Below are 16,567 nucleotides of genomic sequence, written 5' to 3'. Positions count from 1 at the left end.
TTGTTTCATATATTCATGCATTCATTGCTTGATTCTTGTATGTGCCCTGACTGGGGATTGGACCCGCAACCTTGGCATATCAGGACAATGCTCTGACCAACTGAGCTACCCGGCCAGGGCAAGACAAAAGTTTTTTAAAAATCTTGGAACAGCGGCAAGTTTTGAACAAAGGTATCATAGCAACAGATACAAGCTCCTGATTGTGAATGGAGGCAAGACATATGCCTTACTTACTCTCACATCCCAGCACGCACTTAAATGTGCAGCGTGTGTCTGGGGAGCAAGGACTGCAGGGCAACCAAGGATGATCGAAGCAATAAGATCAAAATCCATAACTGACCCAGCAACTCCCCGCCCAGACATATGTATACCCAAGAGAAGCGATAACATATGTCCACACAGACACTGGTACACAAATGTTCATAGCAGCTTTATTAGTCATGGCCAAAACCCGGAAACAACACCAATACTGTGGTCCGTGCACACAACGGAACGATACTCAGCAATGAAAACGAAGGACTGTTACAACAACCTGGATGCACTTCAAAATCATTATGCAGAGTAAAAGAGGCCAGACAAGAAAGAGTGCACACAGCAGGGTTCCATTTACATAGAACTGCAGGAAATACAAACTGATGAACAGTGACAGAAAGTAGACCAATGGTTGTGGGGTGGGTGGCAGGGAGGGACAAAAAGCTAGCTTATCCAGTAGAATCAATGGGATGACATTATCCTGGGGGAAGGCAACTCTTTCTTTTCTTTTCTCTTTTCTTTTCCCCTCCCTCCCTCTCTTCCTCTCTTTCTCACTTCCTTCCTTCCTTCCTGTTAGTTCTCATCGAAGGATATTTTTTCCCATTGACTTTTAGAGGGAGTGCAAGGGAGCGGGACAGACACAGAGAGAGAGACATCGATGTGAGAGATGCATTGACCCATTGCCTCCCACATGCACCAGAATGAAATCTGTGACCCTTCAGTCTGTGGGCCGATGCTCTATCCATGGAGCCAAAACGGCTAGGGTACAGCTCTTCTTTATTAAAAGCTGGTTACTGACTGGCATGTAAGAGCAAAACTGTTCACTTACTAGAGCATTCTTCCTGATTCCCACCACGTGACAGCTGTTGCCCCAATCCCGGTCAGGCCATGGTTAAAGGCGACTGGATCCCAAGCACAGGGCCTCCGGCCAGTGTCCCCTGCACTGTATAGGGACTGGGTTCTTGAATCCTAGCAAAGATTGCCTGCATCTCAGAAAAAACACACATTTCCCAATGACCTCTCCATGGACTCCAGACACTGTTCCTAATCCCTTTTCTACAGGAAAACCCAAAAGTTGCAGAAACTTTCAACTGCCTCCAGGCTATGCTGGGGCTGACTGTGGTCTAGAACCTGAGTTCAATGTGCAAAGGGGGCGATATTCATTTCACAAGCATTTACTGTTAGGTTTGATGGAGCAATTGAATTGCTACTTCTCCCCCCAGGAACTGGATTTCCAGGTCATTTCACTATGGACATTCCGTTTACTGAGACCACATTTCACTTGCTGTGACCACATTCCATTCTTTCCCCTCCGGGTATGCATAAAGAAGTCTACGCCCAGGACAAAGCCCTCCAAAAGTCCTTTAAAAGCCGCTGTCTCCCGTCACTGGGTGCTGGAGCCATCCAGGCTCAGCCACCTGGTGTGCGGGTGATTGAATAAATTCATAATCCTTCGGCGACCTAATATTTACTAAGTGCCAAGCCCAGCGCTAGGGCACAAAGATGAATATGACGCGCAGAGCAGAAGGAGGTTATGCGATAAGAGCAAGTTACAAGCACTTTCCATAAGTCAAAGATGTGTAAAATCTTTTAAATAAAATCTCTATAAAACATCTACATCTACATCTACACCTACACCTACAACTACACCTATTCCTACATGTCTCACTTCTGGAGTCGTCCTAGCAAGTGCAGTCCCAAACAGCATGTTCAGAAGGAATCCTGGACTTCCAGGTCTTCCCACACTCTCCTGATGGGTCTTTGAGCCTCCCCTGTCTTGCAGGGAAAGCGCATGCTCCTTGGAGGCCCAGAGGGGGACTCCAGCATATCCACCACCTGCCTGCCCTCAGGCGCTCTGTGTGACAGACCAGAGCCCCTGGGAGTGAAGGGGGCTGGAAGGAGGTGGCAAGCGAAATCAGGACGCTGGGCTGAGAGCACCAAGGGGCATAACTCCTGGGCCCAGCTCCGGGGACAGCATAGGTGGCACAGGACAGAGCCTGCCAGCAGCTGCCCCCCTGGCCAGCGAGAGCTTGAGAACCTCGCCTGGCCTGCAGTAAAGTGCCATTTGCAGGGTCTGCCCTGTTTCCGCGGGGCTGAGGGGGAGGAGGGAAAAGAGTAGCCAGGCTTGCCACCACAAGGACCATGTGCCAGGCCTGGGGGGAGGGGGGGACCCTTTCTCCGGTCTGAGTACTTCTCATAGGGCTGGAGGTGGGGTGGGATTCTTATTTCAGGAGCGATTCCCTGACACTCTCATATGGCAGAAATCTCAAACTTCAACTTACATTGTCCTGAACGCAAAAACATTCAAAGCAACTGAGCCTCCAATATTTTCAGAAATGTCCTATAAAGACAGATCTAACGAGAGAACCACGGCTGGGTACCCTCTGTGCAAATTCCTAACCCGTCTGGCTTTCCTCCTGATGCGTACAAACCACAAGGGGTGCTGCTGGGGTGCGGGGAGTGGGGGCAGCTTTAGGCACTGAGGGTGGGGAGGAGGGACAGAGAAGCCAGGGTGGCCTTTGCTGGCGGGCTCTGGCGGGGGGCAGGGGGGGGCAGAAAAGCAGCAGATGGGGCAAACTTGGGGGCCTGGTTGGGCAGGGAGGAGACCAAAGGTAGCAGGGCAGCTGGTGGCAAATGTTGCCATGCTGCCATGTCTTGCCTGGAGCCTTCTGCTATGAGGGACCAGTGCAAAAAGGCTACTCTCTGGGGGTGGGGGGTGGGGGGGGGGAGAGAAGCTGAGAGTCCCTGGGCCTCATCCTCTCCATGGGACCCTGGCCCTCCATTCTCCAGAGTCCCCCCTCCCCCCCAAGCTCTGAGCTCTGAGAAGATGGGGCCTGGCGCTGCTCCTCTGAGAAGCAGCAGCTGGGGACAGCCGTCGAAGGCTGCGGTCTTCAGGCACAAAGACAAATGGCCTGGAAAAAGAACGGGTCAGCACCGTAGCAGGGTGTCCTGTGCCTTCTCACGGAGCCGAGGCTGACAATGCAGGCACGAGCAGTGTGAGAGCATTTGCCGGAGTCCATTTTCAGACCATTTCTTGATGAATTTGGGGGGGGGGGGTGTCACAGTCAAGCCACAGCCTACTTACAGAGCTCACGAGTTTTAATGTCCTCAAGTCCCTTCCATATATAAGCTCTTCAAGGATTAAAGTGCTTTTTTGTGTTTTCTACCTGGAAACACTAACAAGTCTTGGGGTGCAGTGAATGACCCGATGAGAGAAAATAGACCACCTCTACTGAACTCAAGGTGCCTGTGCCCTGGGGGTGGGCCCATACACAGGTGTCCTGCAGCACGCAGTCCCGATGGGTGTGCAAGAGCCCTTTCAGCAGCTCACATCCGCTCCACACACACGCACTCCTGTGCACACACACGGCACCCTGTCATCCGCCCAGGGCTCAGGCTGCGTCATCAATGACAAGATGGAGGGGAGCAGGACGCTCAGCCCTCCCAAGACAGCCCTGTCACATGGCACTGTGGGCAGCCTTGCATTCAGAGTCTGTCCCCTGTTTCTCATCCGCAGTGTGGGGCTCTGCAGGGGGACTTTTGGGGGCCAAGGAGGCTGGCTCTTTTTCATTGTCGCTGTCCTCCAAAGTCTTCTTTCCATGGCGAGTTTTCTGCAATTTTCCCTTAAAGGCCTTGTCACATTTGCCACACTCGCCACATGTGCAAGGCTTCTCATCGCTCTTGCTGCAGGCCTTCCGGCATTCGTGCGCCTGCCGGTGCTCCAGGAGGTCTAAGCTGCTCCGGAACACCTTCTTGCAGTCTTGACACTCGTGGGGCCTCTCCTCCCTGTGAACCGCCTGGTGCTTGAAGAGGTTGGACCGTCGGCCGAAGGTCTTCCCACAGTCGCTGCATTCGTAGGGCTTCTCGCCACTGTGCACCCTGCGATGCTGACTGAGGCCCGAGCGCCCCCGGAAGGCCTTCCCACACTCCTTGCACTGGAATGACTTCTCCCTGCTGTGGATGCGCTGGTGGTGAATGAGCTGGGAGATGCCCTTGAAAGCTTTTGGACACTTGCTGCACTTGTAGGGCTTCTCGCCACTGTGGGTCCGCTGGTGCTCGATGAGGTTAGAGCTCCTGCTGAAGGACTTCCCGCACTCATTGCACTCGTAGGGCCGCTCGCCGCTGTGGATGCGCTCGTGCTCCAGGAGGGCGAAGCTGCGCCGGAAGAGTTTTCCACACTCCGAGCACTTGAAGGGCTTCTCCCCGCTGTGGATAATTTGGTGCTTGATGAGGTTGGAGCTGCGCGTAAAGGTCTTCCCGCACTCATTGCACTCAAAGGGCTTCTCGCCACTGTGTATGCGCTGGTGCTCCAGGAGGGCGAAGCTGCGCCGGAAGAGTTTCCCACATTCCGAGCACTCGTAGGGCTTCTCCCCGCTATGGATGATGCGGTGTTTGATGAGGTTGGAGCTCCGGCTGAAGGATTTCCCACACTGCTGACACAGGTAGCGCTTCTCTGCGCCTTTGGAACTCTGTGGCCTTGGCACTGAATCCTGCCTGACGCTGTGGTTCCTTCTCTGCGCTGGCTCTCTCCCCTCTCCCGAGGAGCTGCCGTGGCCTTTCTCCCTGTGATGGTCACTCCTGCTGGAACCTGTCTCGGGAGAATGAACAGAATGAACATGTTTCTGTGTCTGCTCAGGTGTCTCCTCCAGCAGCCTGGCTCCCTAGCCCTTACTGCCACCTGCGCATTCTTTTGGACAATGTCTCTTTTTGGAACTCAATGTCTTGCTATTGATCCTTTCATCTGTAAAGACAGAGGGCACTAACCGGTATTGCTCCCTCCCTGGGTCTCTATTGAGGGTTTTTTCTTCACCCTCATCCTCATGCCAAGGCTGAGAAGAGATGAACCAGGAGATCATCTTGGGCAGACAGACAGGAGAGTGAGAAGGGAGGAAGTGGGGTGAGACAGCAGGAGGTGCTCCCTTCATCTGGTGCCTCCATGGGGGGGGGCGGGACTCCTTGGGGCATTTAAATCTACCACAAAAGAGAGTTCCCCACCCAAAGTGACTGTGCCACCCTCCACTGGCTGCTGCTCTATGCAAATGGCTCAGGCAAGCTGGCCGGGCACCTTTTACTCACCTGCCTGTGTTCCTACGGCAGCCCTTGTCCGGCTGTCTGCTACCCAGGGCCACTCCCCTCGCTCCAGCAGGGAGACCAGGTGAGGCTTGGAGGATGAAAATCCTGTGCACGGAAATGAAGTGAATCAGTATCTTCAGGAACAGAGAACAAAGAACTCTCCAAAAAGTGCCACTGGAAGGGTCCAGAGAAAGGGCAAAGTCCCTCTCAAGAAGCAAGGGGCTCTAAGCCTACAGGGGCCAGGCAGGCCCAGGGGATCTGTAATAAATGGCGATTTGGGCCACGAGGATAAAGATGTTATTATTTGGCCTCGCGGAGAGCAGCAAGCTTGTGGGGGCCTCTCTGTGTGTGGATACCCCAAGGCATAGCCAAAGGGCTAGAGCAGGGATCCACTGGGGGCAAGGCCGTAGGGAGTATCAGGAAGTGAACAGAGCCGAGGGGTTGCCTGCACCCCAAAAGCTGAAGACCTTTGAATCAGCAGCACACAGAGCAGCTGTCTCAGTTCCTTATGCCAAACTCAGCTAAGGATTCCTGGACTCCCCTGGGAAGCTCAGATCTTCCTGGGGAGGGTCAGAAAGAACCCAGGGGAAGCAGCTAGTCTCCCTCGGTGGGGGTAAATCACAGAGGTGAAATCTGTTGACTCTAAAAGGAAAATTGGAGCAAGAGGGTCCACTGCAGCCCCAAAGGCAGCGGGATGCAGCAGGGGAGTATGCCCCAGCTCCCACCCCTGCTTCTGCATGCCTTGGCCTGGGCCTCCATGTCCTGGGCCCTCTGTGGCTTGATGCTGCTAAATTCTAATAAGAAACAAATGTGAAATGCAACCTTGGTAAAAGTGAATTAAGTCTCCAATAGGGCATAGGGTAATTTGCACCATCTTTTGGGTAGCAGAAGTTTCGTTAACCTATGAGTTTATATGCAAAATAAGTTTGATGAGGGAGGGCACACATTTACCCGGAACATTTACAGGTCCAAACCACTGAGCTAAAAACTGCCCTGTTGAGACAAAAGCTGGGCTGCAATGGATCTGATGGGGAAATGCATTTATTCTTGACCTTACAGTAACCAACCAGCAAAGGAACTCACAAATAAACTGAGTTCAGCCTGGCTGGCATGGTTTAGTGCAGGGGTCCTCAGACTTTTTAAACAGGGGGCCAGTTCACTATCCCTCAGACCATTGGAGGGCCGGACTATAGTTTAAAAAAAAAAAACTAGGAACAAATTCCTATGCACACTGCACATATCTTATTTTGAAGTAGAAAAACAAAACGGCAAAAACACCCACATGTGGCCCGCGGGCCGTAGTTTGAGGACTCCTGGCTTAGTGTTTGGTCATGGTTCAATTCCCAGTCAGGGCATATGCCTGGGTTGCGGGCTCGATCCCCAGTGTGGAGCATGCAGGAAGCAGCCGATCAATGATTCTCTCTCATCATTGATGTTTCTATCTCCCTCTCCCTCTCCCTTCCTCTCTGAAATCAATAAAAATATGTTTAAAGAAAGAAAGAAAGAAAGAAAGAAAGAAAGAAAGAAAGAAAGAGAGTTGAGACAGAGTAGGAGGCACTAGGTGTGTGTGGGGTCCTTACCCAGTGACACTAAATGGCGGTAGTTCTCCAGCATCACTTGCTTGTAGAGGATCCTTTGTTTGAGATCCAGAAGCTTCCATTCTGACTTGCTGAAGTTCACGGACACGTCCTCAAAAGATACTGGCACCTAAAACGAGCCATTCCTGTGACTGCAGGGAAATTCACCCTCTTGGGCCCCAAGATGAGATGGGGGCAACTAAAGATGGGGCAAGGGCGGTACTGGGGAGTGCAGCATCCAGAGGAGGCTTGGAGTTGCAACAGTTGTGAGGCTGGGACACGAGGAGGTGGCAGGTGGAGACCGTCAAGGGGAGATGCTGAGGCGAGGGGTAGCCCGTAGCTGGGAGACCCACTCACCTTGGCTCTGGTCTTTAGGAGAATGGCTGCCATGGCAGAGGCACGGAGAAGCTAAGGGAAGTGGAAAGAGGCAGGTGTGAGAGGAGGCCCACTCTACTCCAGTACAGTCCATCTATTCACAGCCCCTGGGGACAGGACTTCAACATATCTTTTTAGGGGACACAATTCAACCCATAACACTTAACCAAACTGAGCTTCTGTTCCCTCTCCTCACCTGCGCAGCGGGCCACGGACACGGGTTTACTCCCTCCTCTGGCCAGCGGCACCTAACTAGGAAGTGTGTTTCTTCTTTCCTTTTTTTAAAAAAAAATATTTTTATTGATTTCAGAGAGGAAGGGAGAGGGGGAGAGAGATAGAAACATCAACGATGAGAGAGATTCACTGATGGGATGCCTCCTGCATGCCCCCCACTGGGGATCAAGCCCCCAACCCGGGCATGTGCCCTGACGGGGAATCGAACCCTGATCTCCTGGTTCATAGGTTGCCACTCAACCACTGGGCCATGCCAGCTGGGCTCTTCTTTCCTTTCTTTTTCTCATTTCCTTCTTCTCTTGGCCCTTTTCTCATGTGGGCAGTACCCCTGACCCCAACTTTCCAGTCATCCCTAGAAACTCCGCTGCCAACCCCCTTTCCCCTCAGGTCAGGGTTCTTACAAAAAAAACTCTAAACATACCGCCTCCACCTGCAAATAGACTATCTCTCAAGGGGAAGAGAAAGACCAGGCTGGTGAGCTGCACAATGAAGGGACCCACGATAGGGTGGGGGAGGGAGAAAGGGGGGTACTTTCTGAAAAAGTAACATTTAGGCCAAGAGATGAATGTTGGGGGTAAGGAGAGCAGCAGACCAAGGGCATGGCCCATGTCCAGCCCTCAGATAGGCCTGAGTGCAGCATTCATAGTGCAGAAAACTGGCTGGTGGGGGGAGGGGCAGGCGGCGGGGGTGGGAGGGGACAAGGGGGAGGAGTTTGCAGAAGGTGAGGCCATGCTGGGGGCCCCCTCTCTTCCCCCCTTCCCCTCCCCGGGGACAGGAAGGAGCCCAGGTTCACATTAAGGGCAGGAAGAGCGTGTCACTGACAAAGTGGACAGAACCAGATTTCTCTCTCCACATCAGTTCTCAAAGCCAGAAGAAGAAAGTTTGCTCTAAGGATGTTGTTTTCACCCAACTGGAGACTGAAAGGTGGAAGTCCTGGGTGGAGCAGCGGAGGAACAAGGCTGTGTATGGTGGGTGGGTGGGCCTGCGCCCGGAGTGTTTCTTATGCTGATGTGGGCAAGCACAGTGTGTTTGTACAACAGGAGAGAGGTCAAAGGGACAGGGTCCCCAGAGCATTGAAATTGGCCTGGAGTCCCTTATCACCTGTGATAAATTGTCAATCAACACTGGCCCTGAATAAATAAACTCAAATGTCTTATGAAGAAGTTTCTATGAATCAGAGAGAGAATCTCTAAGGTCGAGTGGATGCTAAAAACCATTAGATGGCCCTAGCCAGTTTGGCTCAGTGGACAGAGCGTGGGCCTGCAGACCAAAGGGTCCCGGGTTTGATTCCGGTCAAGGGCACGTACCTCGGTTGCAGGCTCCTCCCTGGCCCGGGCCTGGTCGGGGCGTGTGCAGGAGGCAACCAATCGATGTGTTTCTCTCACTTCGATGTTTCTCTTTGTCTTTCCCTCTGTCTTCCACTCTCCCTAAAAAATCAGTGGAAAAATATCCTCGGGTGAAGATTAACAAACGAAAAAAAAGAGATGCACACTGAAGCATTTTGGGAGAAAAGGGCCTGTAAACTTACTTTAAAATGCTGGGGAGGGAACAGAAGGGAAGGAAAGGAAAGGGTAAACTAGGAAATAAGGGGAGCTGGAGGGCACTGCCTGGGAGGCTGGTACCCAGGCTTCATTATACGAGTCTCTCTACGTGTCTGTTTGCTCGACGGTGTTCAAAATTAAAAGGGAAAACAGTTTGATGGTTCCTCAATAAGTAAACATAGTTATTGCATGACCCAGCCATTCCACTCCTGGACACATACTCAAAAGAACTGCAAACAGGTGTGCAAATAAAAGCCTGTACATGACTGTTCCCAGGAGCGTGATTCACCAGAGCAGCCACAGGTGGAAACAACCCAATGTTCACCGTCTGACGAATGGATGAACCAAAGGTGGTCCATACACACACACTGGAATATTACTTGGCCACAAAGAGGAATGAGATGCCGATACATGCCACAATGCGGGCGAACCTTGGAGACATTATGCTCAGTGACAAAAGCCAGACACACAATAGGCCACAGATGGTATGATTCCATTTATATGAGGTAATACAATATTTCACAAGAGCTGTCTCGACCTAGTTTGGAATTTATGACTGAAAACCCCCTTTTCTCTGCTCTTCATGGGCAGTTTGTTGAGCTTCCATCCCAACTACCTCCCTCATCAGGGGCTCTCTCTCTGGGGCCACTAAATATGTCCTCAGCCCCCTTATTGGGCTCCCACACTCAGGGTCAGTACAAGAAAACTAGGGACAGCCCCTGTGCCCAGAGGGACCCGCGGAAACTAGCACGCTACCCAGGTGCACCCCCATGTGGCAGCCTCCTCTCCTTTGAATTGTAAGAAAGAGTTCTGCCTTTCATCTCTCTAAGTGTCACTGTCCTGTGACCTGCCATCAAAAAATAATCTTATCTTTAAAAATATTACATGGCCAGGGCAGGTGTGGCTCAATTGGGTGAGCAGCATCCCGTGCACTGAAGGGTCACCGGTTCGATTCCAGGTCAGGGCACATGCCCAGGTTTCAGGATCAATTCCCAGTCTGGGTGCATAGTGGAGGCAGCTGATGGATGTTTCTCTCTCACATCGATGTTTTTCTCTCTCTACAAAAAGATCAATAAAAACATATATGTTTAAAAACCAATATATGACATGTCCAGAATAGGAAAATCCATAGTCAGAGAGCAGATTGGTGGGCATGAGGTGTGAGGGTGTGTGTGGGGGGGGGGGCGGAGGAGGGGGGAGCGGTGTGTGTGTGTGTGTGTGTGTGTCTGCGCGCGTGTGACTGCTTTCTGGGTATAGGGTTTTCTCCATGGGTGATGAAAATGTTCTGGAACAAGACAGCGGTGATGGTTGCACAACATTGTTAATGTACTTAATGCCGCTGAATTATTCACTTTAAAATGGTTAATTTGATTTTATGTGAATCTCATCTCAATAAAAAAGGGGGGTCAAGAGGTGTGGCTGTCGAGTATCATGCTGATGTCCACATGTCACATTTCACTCTGACACCCCATCAGTCACTGGGGGACATAATGGGCTAAAGGTGTAGGGTAGAGACTAGTGAGAACATCCGGGCTTTCCAGACCAGCAGCACATTGTTTTGAAGAACAGCTCGTGCTTCTTTTCTCTCTCCCACGGCTGTAACGCCAGGTCATGGTCCATCTTGGAAAACAGCAAAGTCTAAAGGAAGAGGTGTTATCTACGATCCCCCACTCCAAGACATACTGGGGTCCAAGCCCCCAGTGGAGAAGCAGCCATTGAGCTGTGACCACCTGAGAGAAACAGCATAACAGGCTCACCTGTAGATAGAGACCAACACTCAAGTTCAACACCACAAGGCGCAGTGGGAGGTGCCAGCCACGATGAGTGGTTGCATGCAACAATATCTATGCTTGAGACCTAGACCCCCAAAGTCAGCACACTTCCAAATCCTGGAAGGAAAGACACGCCAAGCCCTTTCCTCACAGACTATAACTTCAAGTAACCCTCCAGGTGGGAATGGGAAGACACTCCCTAGCACGTGCATAAGGAACAATCTAGAAGGAACCTGTGGAGCTGGAGAGCAGCTTCTCCTAAGACCCTTTGACCTTGGGCCACCAGAATAGAGGAGAAACTGAAAGATGATTCTGGACCCCGAAGCTCAGCTTTCCTGAAACCTGGCACTGGGACGCAGGGGAAGGTCCATCGGACAGCAGTGCCCCGGGGCCAGAAGCCAGGAAGGCCCTGCCAGCCTCCTCCTGGGCTGGTTTGCACCCAAGAAGGGGGCAGACTCCCACCCCATTCACTCATCCTGGTAGAGGGAAAGCTGAGAACGAGGAGCCACCTGCCCACCCTGCGGGGGGAGGGGAGGAGTGCAGGGGGCTAAGTGAAGCGGGCTCCAAAGCCCAAAGCGGGAGGGGCGGCCAGTGGGCTTGGGCGCTGATGCCTTCGGAAGACCACGAGATGGGGCTATTTCCCCAGAAAAAGGAAACAGAAAACAAACAAACAACTGGAAAGGCAGTCAGCAGTCCCCCCACTCAGGCTGGATCAGGAACTGGGGGGAGGGGGCGGTCATCCACAAGGAAGATCTTCCGTCCTGGTGGGACTTCCTCTGGGGTGTAGTGATTCAAGACCCAACAGCCTTCCCTTGCCCAGCAGCCTTCCCTGAAGTGCACATCACCTGCCATCCACCTGGTGGGAATGGTGGGAAAGCTGGAAGACCCAGGCGGGGGGGGGGGGGGGGGCGGGGGGCGGGTGGCAGCCTCAGTCTGGAGCCCAGGTCTAGGCTGAAAGCTGCCACAGGTCAGTCCCGGGGCCTCCAGACAGCCTGGCCCAGCAAAGCCCTCTGAGGAACAACCGTGCAACTGGTGTCTCCAGGACCCTGGCCTCAGGGGCAGAGGCTCTGGGCTGGACAGAAAGAGAGCCACCTCCTTAGTGAGGTTCTGTCCTTCCCTGCTTAGCACCCTCCCCTGAAGTGCCTGTCTCACTCAGAGTAAACCCATGGCTCTTCCTGACCTCTCCCTCCCCTCCTCCCACACCCTTGCTCCCCCTGCTTCACTCACACTGGCCTCTGAACTCTTCTTCCTACTCACCCGGGCCACTCCTGCCTCAGGGCCTTTGCACTGGCTGTTCCCGCTGCCTGGTACGCTCGCTCATCTCCTTTAAGTTTTTCAGAAATGTCGCTTTCTAACCACACTACTTAAACATGCAATCCCACACCTCCCCTCCCTTCCCCTGCTCTATTTTTTCCCTTGGCACTTCCCACCATTTAGCATACTTTATAATTCTTCATTTGAAACCGTTACCTTTCATTGTCTGTGCCCTGCCTCTAGAACTGGACCCACCGAGCAGGGGGTTAAGCCAATTCGCTCCCAGATGTACCCCCAATGCCCACAGCAACCTGGCCCACAATGGGAGCTCGGAGGGGATTTGAGAGAACTGGCCCTGCAGGGCAGCCCTGCACAATTCCCGCACAGTCCCCGCCGCTCAGTTCCGTCCCTCTCCTGCCCTTGCGGGCCTTCTACCCTGCCCTCGGCTTCCTCTTCTTGAGCCTTCCCGGGGGCGTTGCGCGTCGCCGCCAACCCCCAACCCCCCACACCACCAAAGGGCACAACCCCCAGCCCTGTGCCTGCGGACGCTTCGCCGGGTGCCCCGGGCAGGAATGCTGCGACCAGGGTCGCTGCGCCAGCCTGCCCGGTGCTCCCACATGAAGAGGCGAACAGTCCAAACTTACCGGGCGGCTGGGCGACGGGATGCGCTCTTGCCGGCCCCCGGATCGGTGGCGAACCGCAGTCAGTGGACACACAACTGGGAAACCCGGCTGCCTTTCTGGGGCGCCCAGGAAGGGATAGCCCCGCGGGCCGGCCGCCAGCTCCTCAGAGCTCGCCGCCTCCCAGGGCGTCCCGACGGCCGCCGCCGCTGCTGCAGCAGCTCCCTCACCCCCTCGCCACCTGCGGAGACGGGGCCCCGCCCCTACCTGGCGCCCCAGCAGGACCGGAGCCGAGGCCGCCGCCTCCGAGAAGCCCTCCGGGGCAGCCCCCAGGAGGCGGCGGGGCTCCGGGAAGGTTTGGGGCCTCGTCCTCCGTCACCGCTCGGGAGGTGCGTTCTGCACTGCCGTCGTCCGTCTGTCTGTCCGTCCAGCACCAACGTTCGGGCACGGAGCGGGTTGGGCGGGGGCGGTGGCGGCGTGGGAAAAGGGGGGGGGCACGGAGCATGCGCGGCGCGGCAGGAGGGCGGCCCGGCCAGCGCCCGCCCCGGCGCGCCCCGCCGGGGTTCTGTCTTGACTCCCCGCGGACGGACGCTGAAGCACTTCTGCTCAGAGTCCCGGTCCGGATGCTTCCAGGGTTCTGGTCTCAGTGGTCGATCCACCGCAGTCCCCCAAGGGGCCAGGAGGGGCAACATTGGGCTTTACGTCCATCCAGTCATCAACCCCTCCATCTACCGACTCCCGCCCCCTCCCCCCGCCCCACCTTGCAGGGCAGCTAGCGGCAGAGGGACCAGGCCACTTGAGCCAGGAGGGGCAGTGAGAGGGTTTGGGGGAGGGCCGTGTGCAGGCAGGTGGAGGGGAGAGAGGATGAGAGCAGGGAGTGAAGAGCTGCTGGGTTCAACTTTTTCCCCTCAGGTTCCCCATGTGACCCGCAAGCCTTCAAGCTGGTCTGTAGAGTAGGCATTTGAGTCCCTATTTCCCCCACAGGTCACCACCCACGCGGCAGAACCAGGACTGAAATCCAGGGCTGACTGGGTTTAAAATCCACGTGCTGTCTTGGCAATGATGAGTTCCCGAAAAGTTGGGAATCGGAAAAAGGCTGTCTGAGAAAAGCAACCAGGGAAACCAGGCACCCTGCGTGGCCCGCCCCTCCCCCAGCCCCAGGCCACTGGGAACTGAGCAGGAGCTGGGCGCCTCTCTGACCCTCATTACAAAACCAGGAGAGCCTGGGCCTCAGGGAGAAGCCCTCAGCAGCCCCCCCTCGCTTAGGGGGAGACCTGAGACACCCACTTAGAGTGCTTCTAGCTGTGGGGAGCAGGGCTGGAGCCTTTCCCTAGAGCAGAGGTAGGGAGACCCCTTGTGGCCCTTGGCTGTGGACCCTGCTGCCCAGTCTTGTCCTCTCACTGGGGGGGCTGGCTGGGCAGGCCTGAGCCTGGGCTCTCAAAGTGTGGTGGGGAGAATGGTGGCCCCTCAAAAGATACGTGTGCACCCTGACCCCCCAAACCTGTGAACGTGACCTTTTTCAGAAAAAGGGTCTTTGCAGATGTGATGAAGTTAAGAATCTCGAGATGAAGTCATGCTGGGATTACCCAAGTGGGTCCTAAATACAATGACAAATGTCTTTAAAAGAGACAGAAGAGCCTGGCAGGGGTAGCTCAGTGGTTGAGCGTTGACCTATGAACCAGGAGGTCACAGCTCCATTCTCCGTCAGGGCACATGCCTGGGTTGCGGGGCTTGATCCCCAGTGGGGGATGTGCAGGAGGCAACCCATCAATGATTCTCTCTCATCGCTGATGTTTCTCTCTCTCCCTCTCCCTTCCTCTCCGAAATCGATAAAAATATATTTTAAAAAAATAAAAGAGAAGAAAGACATAGACACGGGAGAAAGCCATGTGAAGGTGGCACCAGAAATGAGAGTGACGCGGCCACAAGCCCTGATCAGGATGCCTGGAGTCCCATGAAACTGGAAGAGGCAAAGAACGGTCCTCTTCTAGAGCCATTGGACATAGCGCAGCCCCTCTGACACCTTCATTTTGGGTTTGTGGCTTCCAGAGCTGTGAGAAAATAAATTCCTGTTGTTTTAAGCTGTCTGCTTTTTGGTGATTTATTGTAGCAGTCCGAGAAAACTCATACAAGAGGGAATGGGCTGAGCTCAGATCCCTCCCAAGTTAACTTCTAGAAAGGGGCTGGGCCTTTGCACGTGCTCAGCTGGTAGTAGTTGGATGTGTGCTGGGAGCGACCTTGGGTGAGGCAGCTCCTTTGGCCTTGGGCAATTCCTGGACAGCATTGGCATCCAAGCTTCACCAAAGGAGGGGAGTGAGAGTAGGCCGGGAGGGGTGCTCTGGAAGTGTACCCCATATCTACTGCAGTGGGAGTGACTGTGTGCTCTGAATATGTAGTTGTAATAGGGCTACAAAAAGAGAGGCAGGGAGAGAGTGCACAATTGTCTTAACCGTTTGGGGGTTTACCCTATGGCTGGTGGGAGCATTACTACAGTCAGCCAAAGTAATAGACTGATGAAGAAATACTGATAAACCCACAATTGGATCGGGAGAGAAATTTCCCTACTGGATTGCTTTCAATATTTTATTGAAAAGAATTTCAAACATATGCCCAGCCAGCCTAGACAGAGTAATATAACAGGAGTCGCGGACAAACCAGTCAGCTGCTATCCACACAGGGCCATCTCTCCCACATCCACCTCCCTTTATTGTGGCAGGAGGCTCAGGACTTTCTTTGAGAGAAGTGGCCTCATCGCTGCAGGCAGGGATGGCTCCCTGAGGGCAGTGAGCCCAGATTCAGCCACTCTGCAGCAGGTACCCGGGACCCCAGTGGAGAAGGGGCCTGGAGAAGGGGTCCGGGGCAAGCAAGCCCCTTGCTCAGGAGGGAAGCATCTGAGCCAAGTCCTTTATTGGCTCCTCTTAGTCCGTTCTGTTAACGTTGGTGTTTCTTAATAGTATGAATGTTAGAGGCTTCCTACTACTTAGTGAAAGATATATCAATCGAAATGATCCATTCTGAGAAACTGAGAGGAAAAAAGATTTAAGAAAAACCAACAGAACAGAACCCCGGTGAGTTGTGGGACAATATAAAAAGGTCTGACACGTGTATTGGGGATCCCAGGAGGAAAAACACAAAAACAAAAAACGCTAGTAATCTCACCGACATAAATAAATATTACATATCTACAACTCTAATCTACATATTTAAATCCAAGAGTCACCACTGGTAAACAATGTCCATCCGGGGAATGATTTTAGCACGTAATCACACTGCATCTCCAGCGGTAATTGGTTCTGTTGTTGATGGCGTGACTTTCTGCAGCAGTTTTAACTGGTGCGGGCCGATGTTTGGGCCTGTGCGAAGCTAGGCCCCAGCTGTGTGCGTTTATTCGCTCTCAGTGACTGGTGAATACAGGAATCTACTGGATCTATTCAATATAAAAGTAAAATTACAGTAATACATATAGGAAACTTTTTGTGTGATATTAAACTTTTCATAAATAATTTTAATTAAACAAACATGCCTGCATAAGTAAAACAGGTAAACTAATTTGTCAAATTTTTAACATATGCATTCGGAAAACCTACTTTATTATATAACGGATTTTCAGCTTCAATGGACACCCCCTCGCCTGAATTAATCCATTATATGGAGGTTTTACTGTATTTTGTTATAGCTGCCTATATGGACTAAGACAGTAAAATGATAAATCTAAATTTAACCATATAAAAATTACACTCAATGTTAATGGGTCATGAACTCCAATTAAAAGGTACAGATTGTCAGCATGAGGAAAAGAGCAATAATTTTGCTGTCTACAAGAGCTTCAATTTAAAAATAAAGACTCAGATGAGTTGATAGTAAAAGGA

The 16,567-nt window shown here is 52.9% G+C and overlaps 1 protein-coding gene across 2 annotated transcripts; it reads right to left on the bottom strand.

The window, feature by feature from the left end:
- Positions 1 to 415: 415 nt before the first annotated feature.
- Positions 416 to 13,148, bottom strand: ZFP92 (ZFP92 zinc finger protein). Of its 2 annotated transcripts, none has more exons than XM_079765239.1 (6): positions 12,723 to 13,148; positions 7,474 to 7,552; positions 7,260 to 7,310; positions 6,906 to 7,032; positions 5,329 to 5,430; positions 416 to 4,840 (listed from the first exon to the last, which is right to left on the bottom strand). In XM_079765239.1, the coding sequence occupies exons 3-6, from the start codon at positions 7,290 to 7,292 to the stop codon at positions 3,711 to 3,713; spliced, it is 1,392 nt and encodes a 463-aa protein (XP_079621365.1). In that variant the 5' UTR covers positions 7,293 to 7,310; positions 7,474 to 7,552; positions 12,723 to 13,148; the 3' UTR covers positions 416 to 3,710. The 2 variants fall into 2 exon arrangements, with proteins under 2 accessions (XP_079621365.1, XP_079621366.1); XM_079765240.1 differs by having other exon boundaries at positions 12,966 to 13,148.
- Between the last annotated feature and the right edge of the window lie 3,419 nt (positions 13,149 to 16,567).

This window comes from Cnephaeus nilssonii (assembly GCF_951640355.1).
Source record: "Cnephaeus nilssonii genome assembly, chromosome: X".
Classification (NCBI taxonomy): Eukaryota; Metazoa; Chordata; class Mammalia; order Chiroptera; family Vespertilionidae; genus Cnephaeus; species Cnephaeus nilssonii.
Note: the sequence above shows the minus strand (reverse complement) of the source record. Positions and strands in the feature narration are given on the sequence as shown.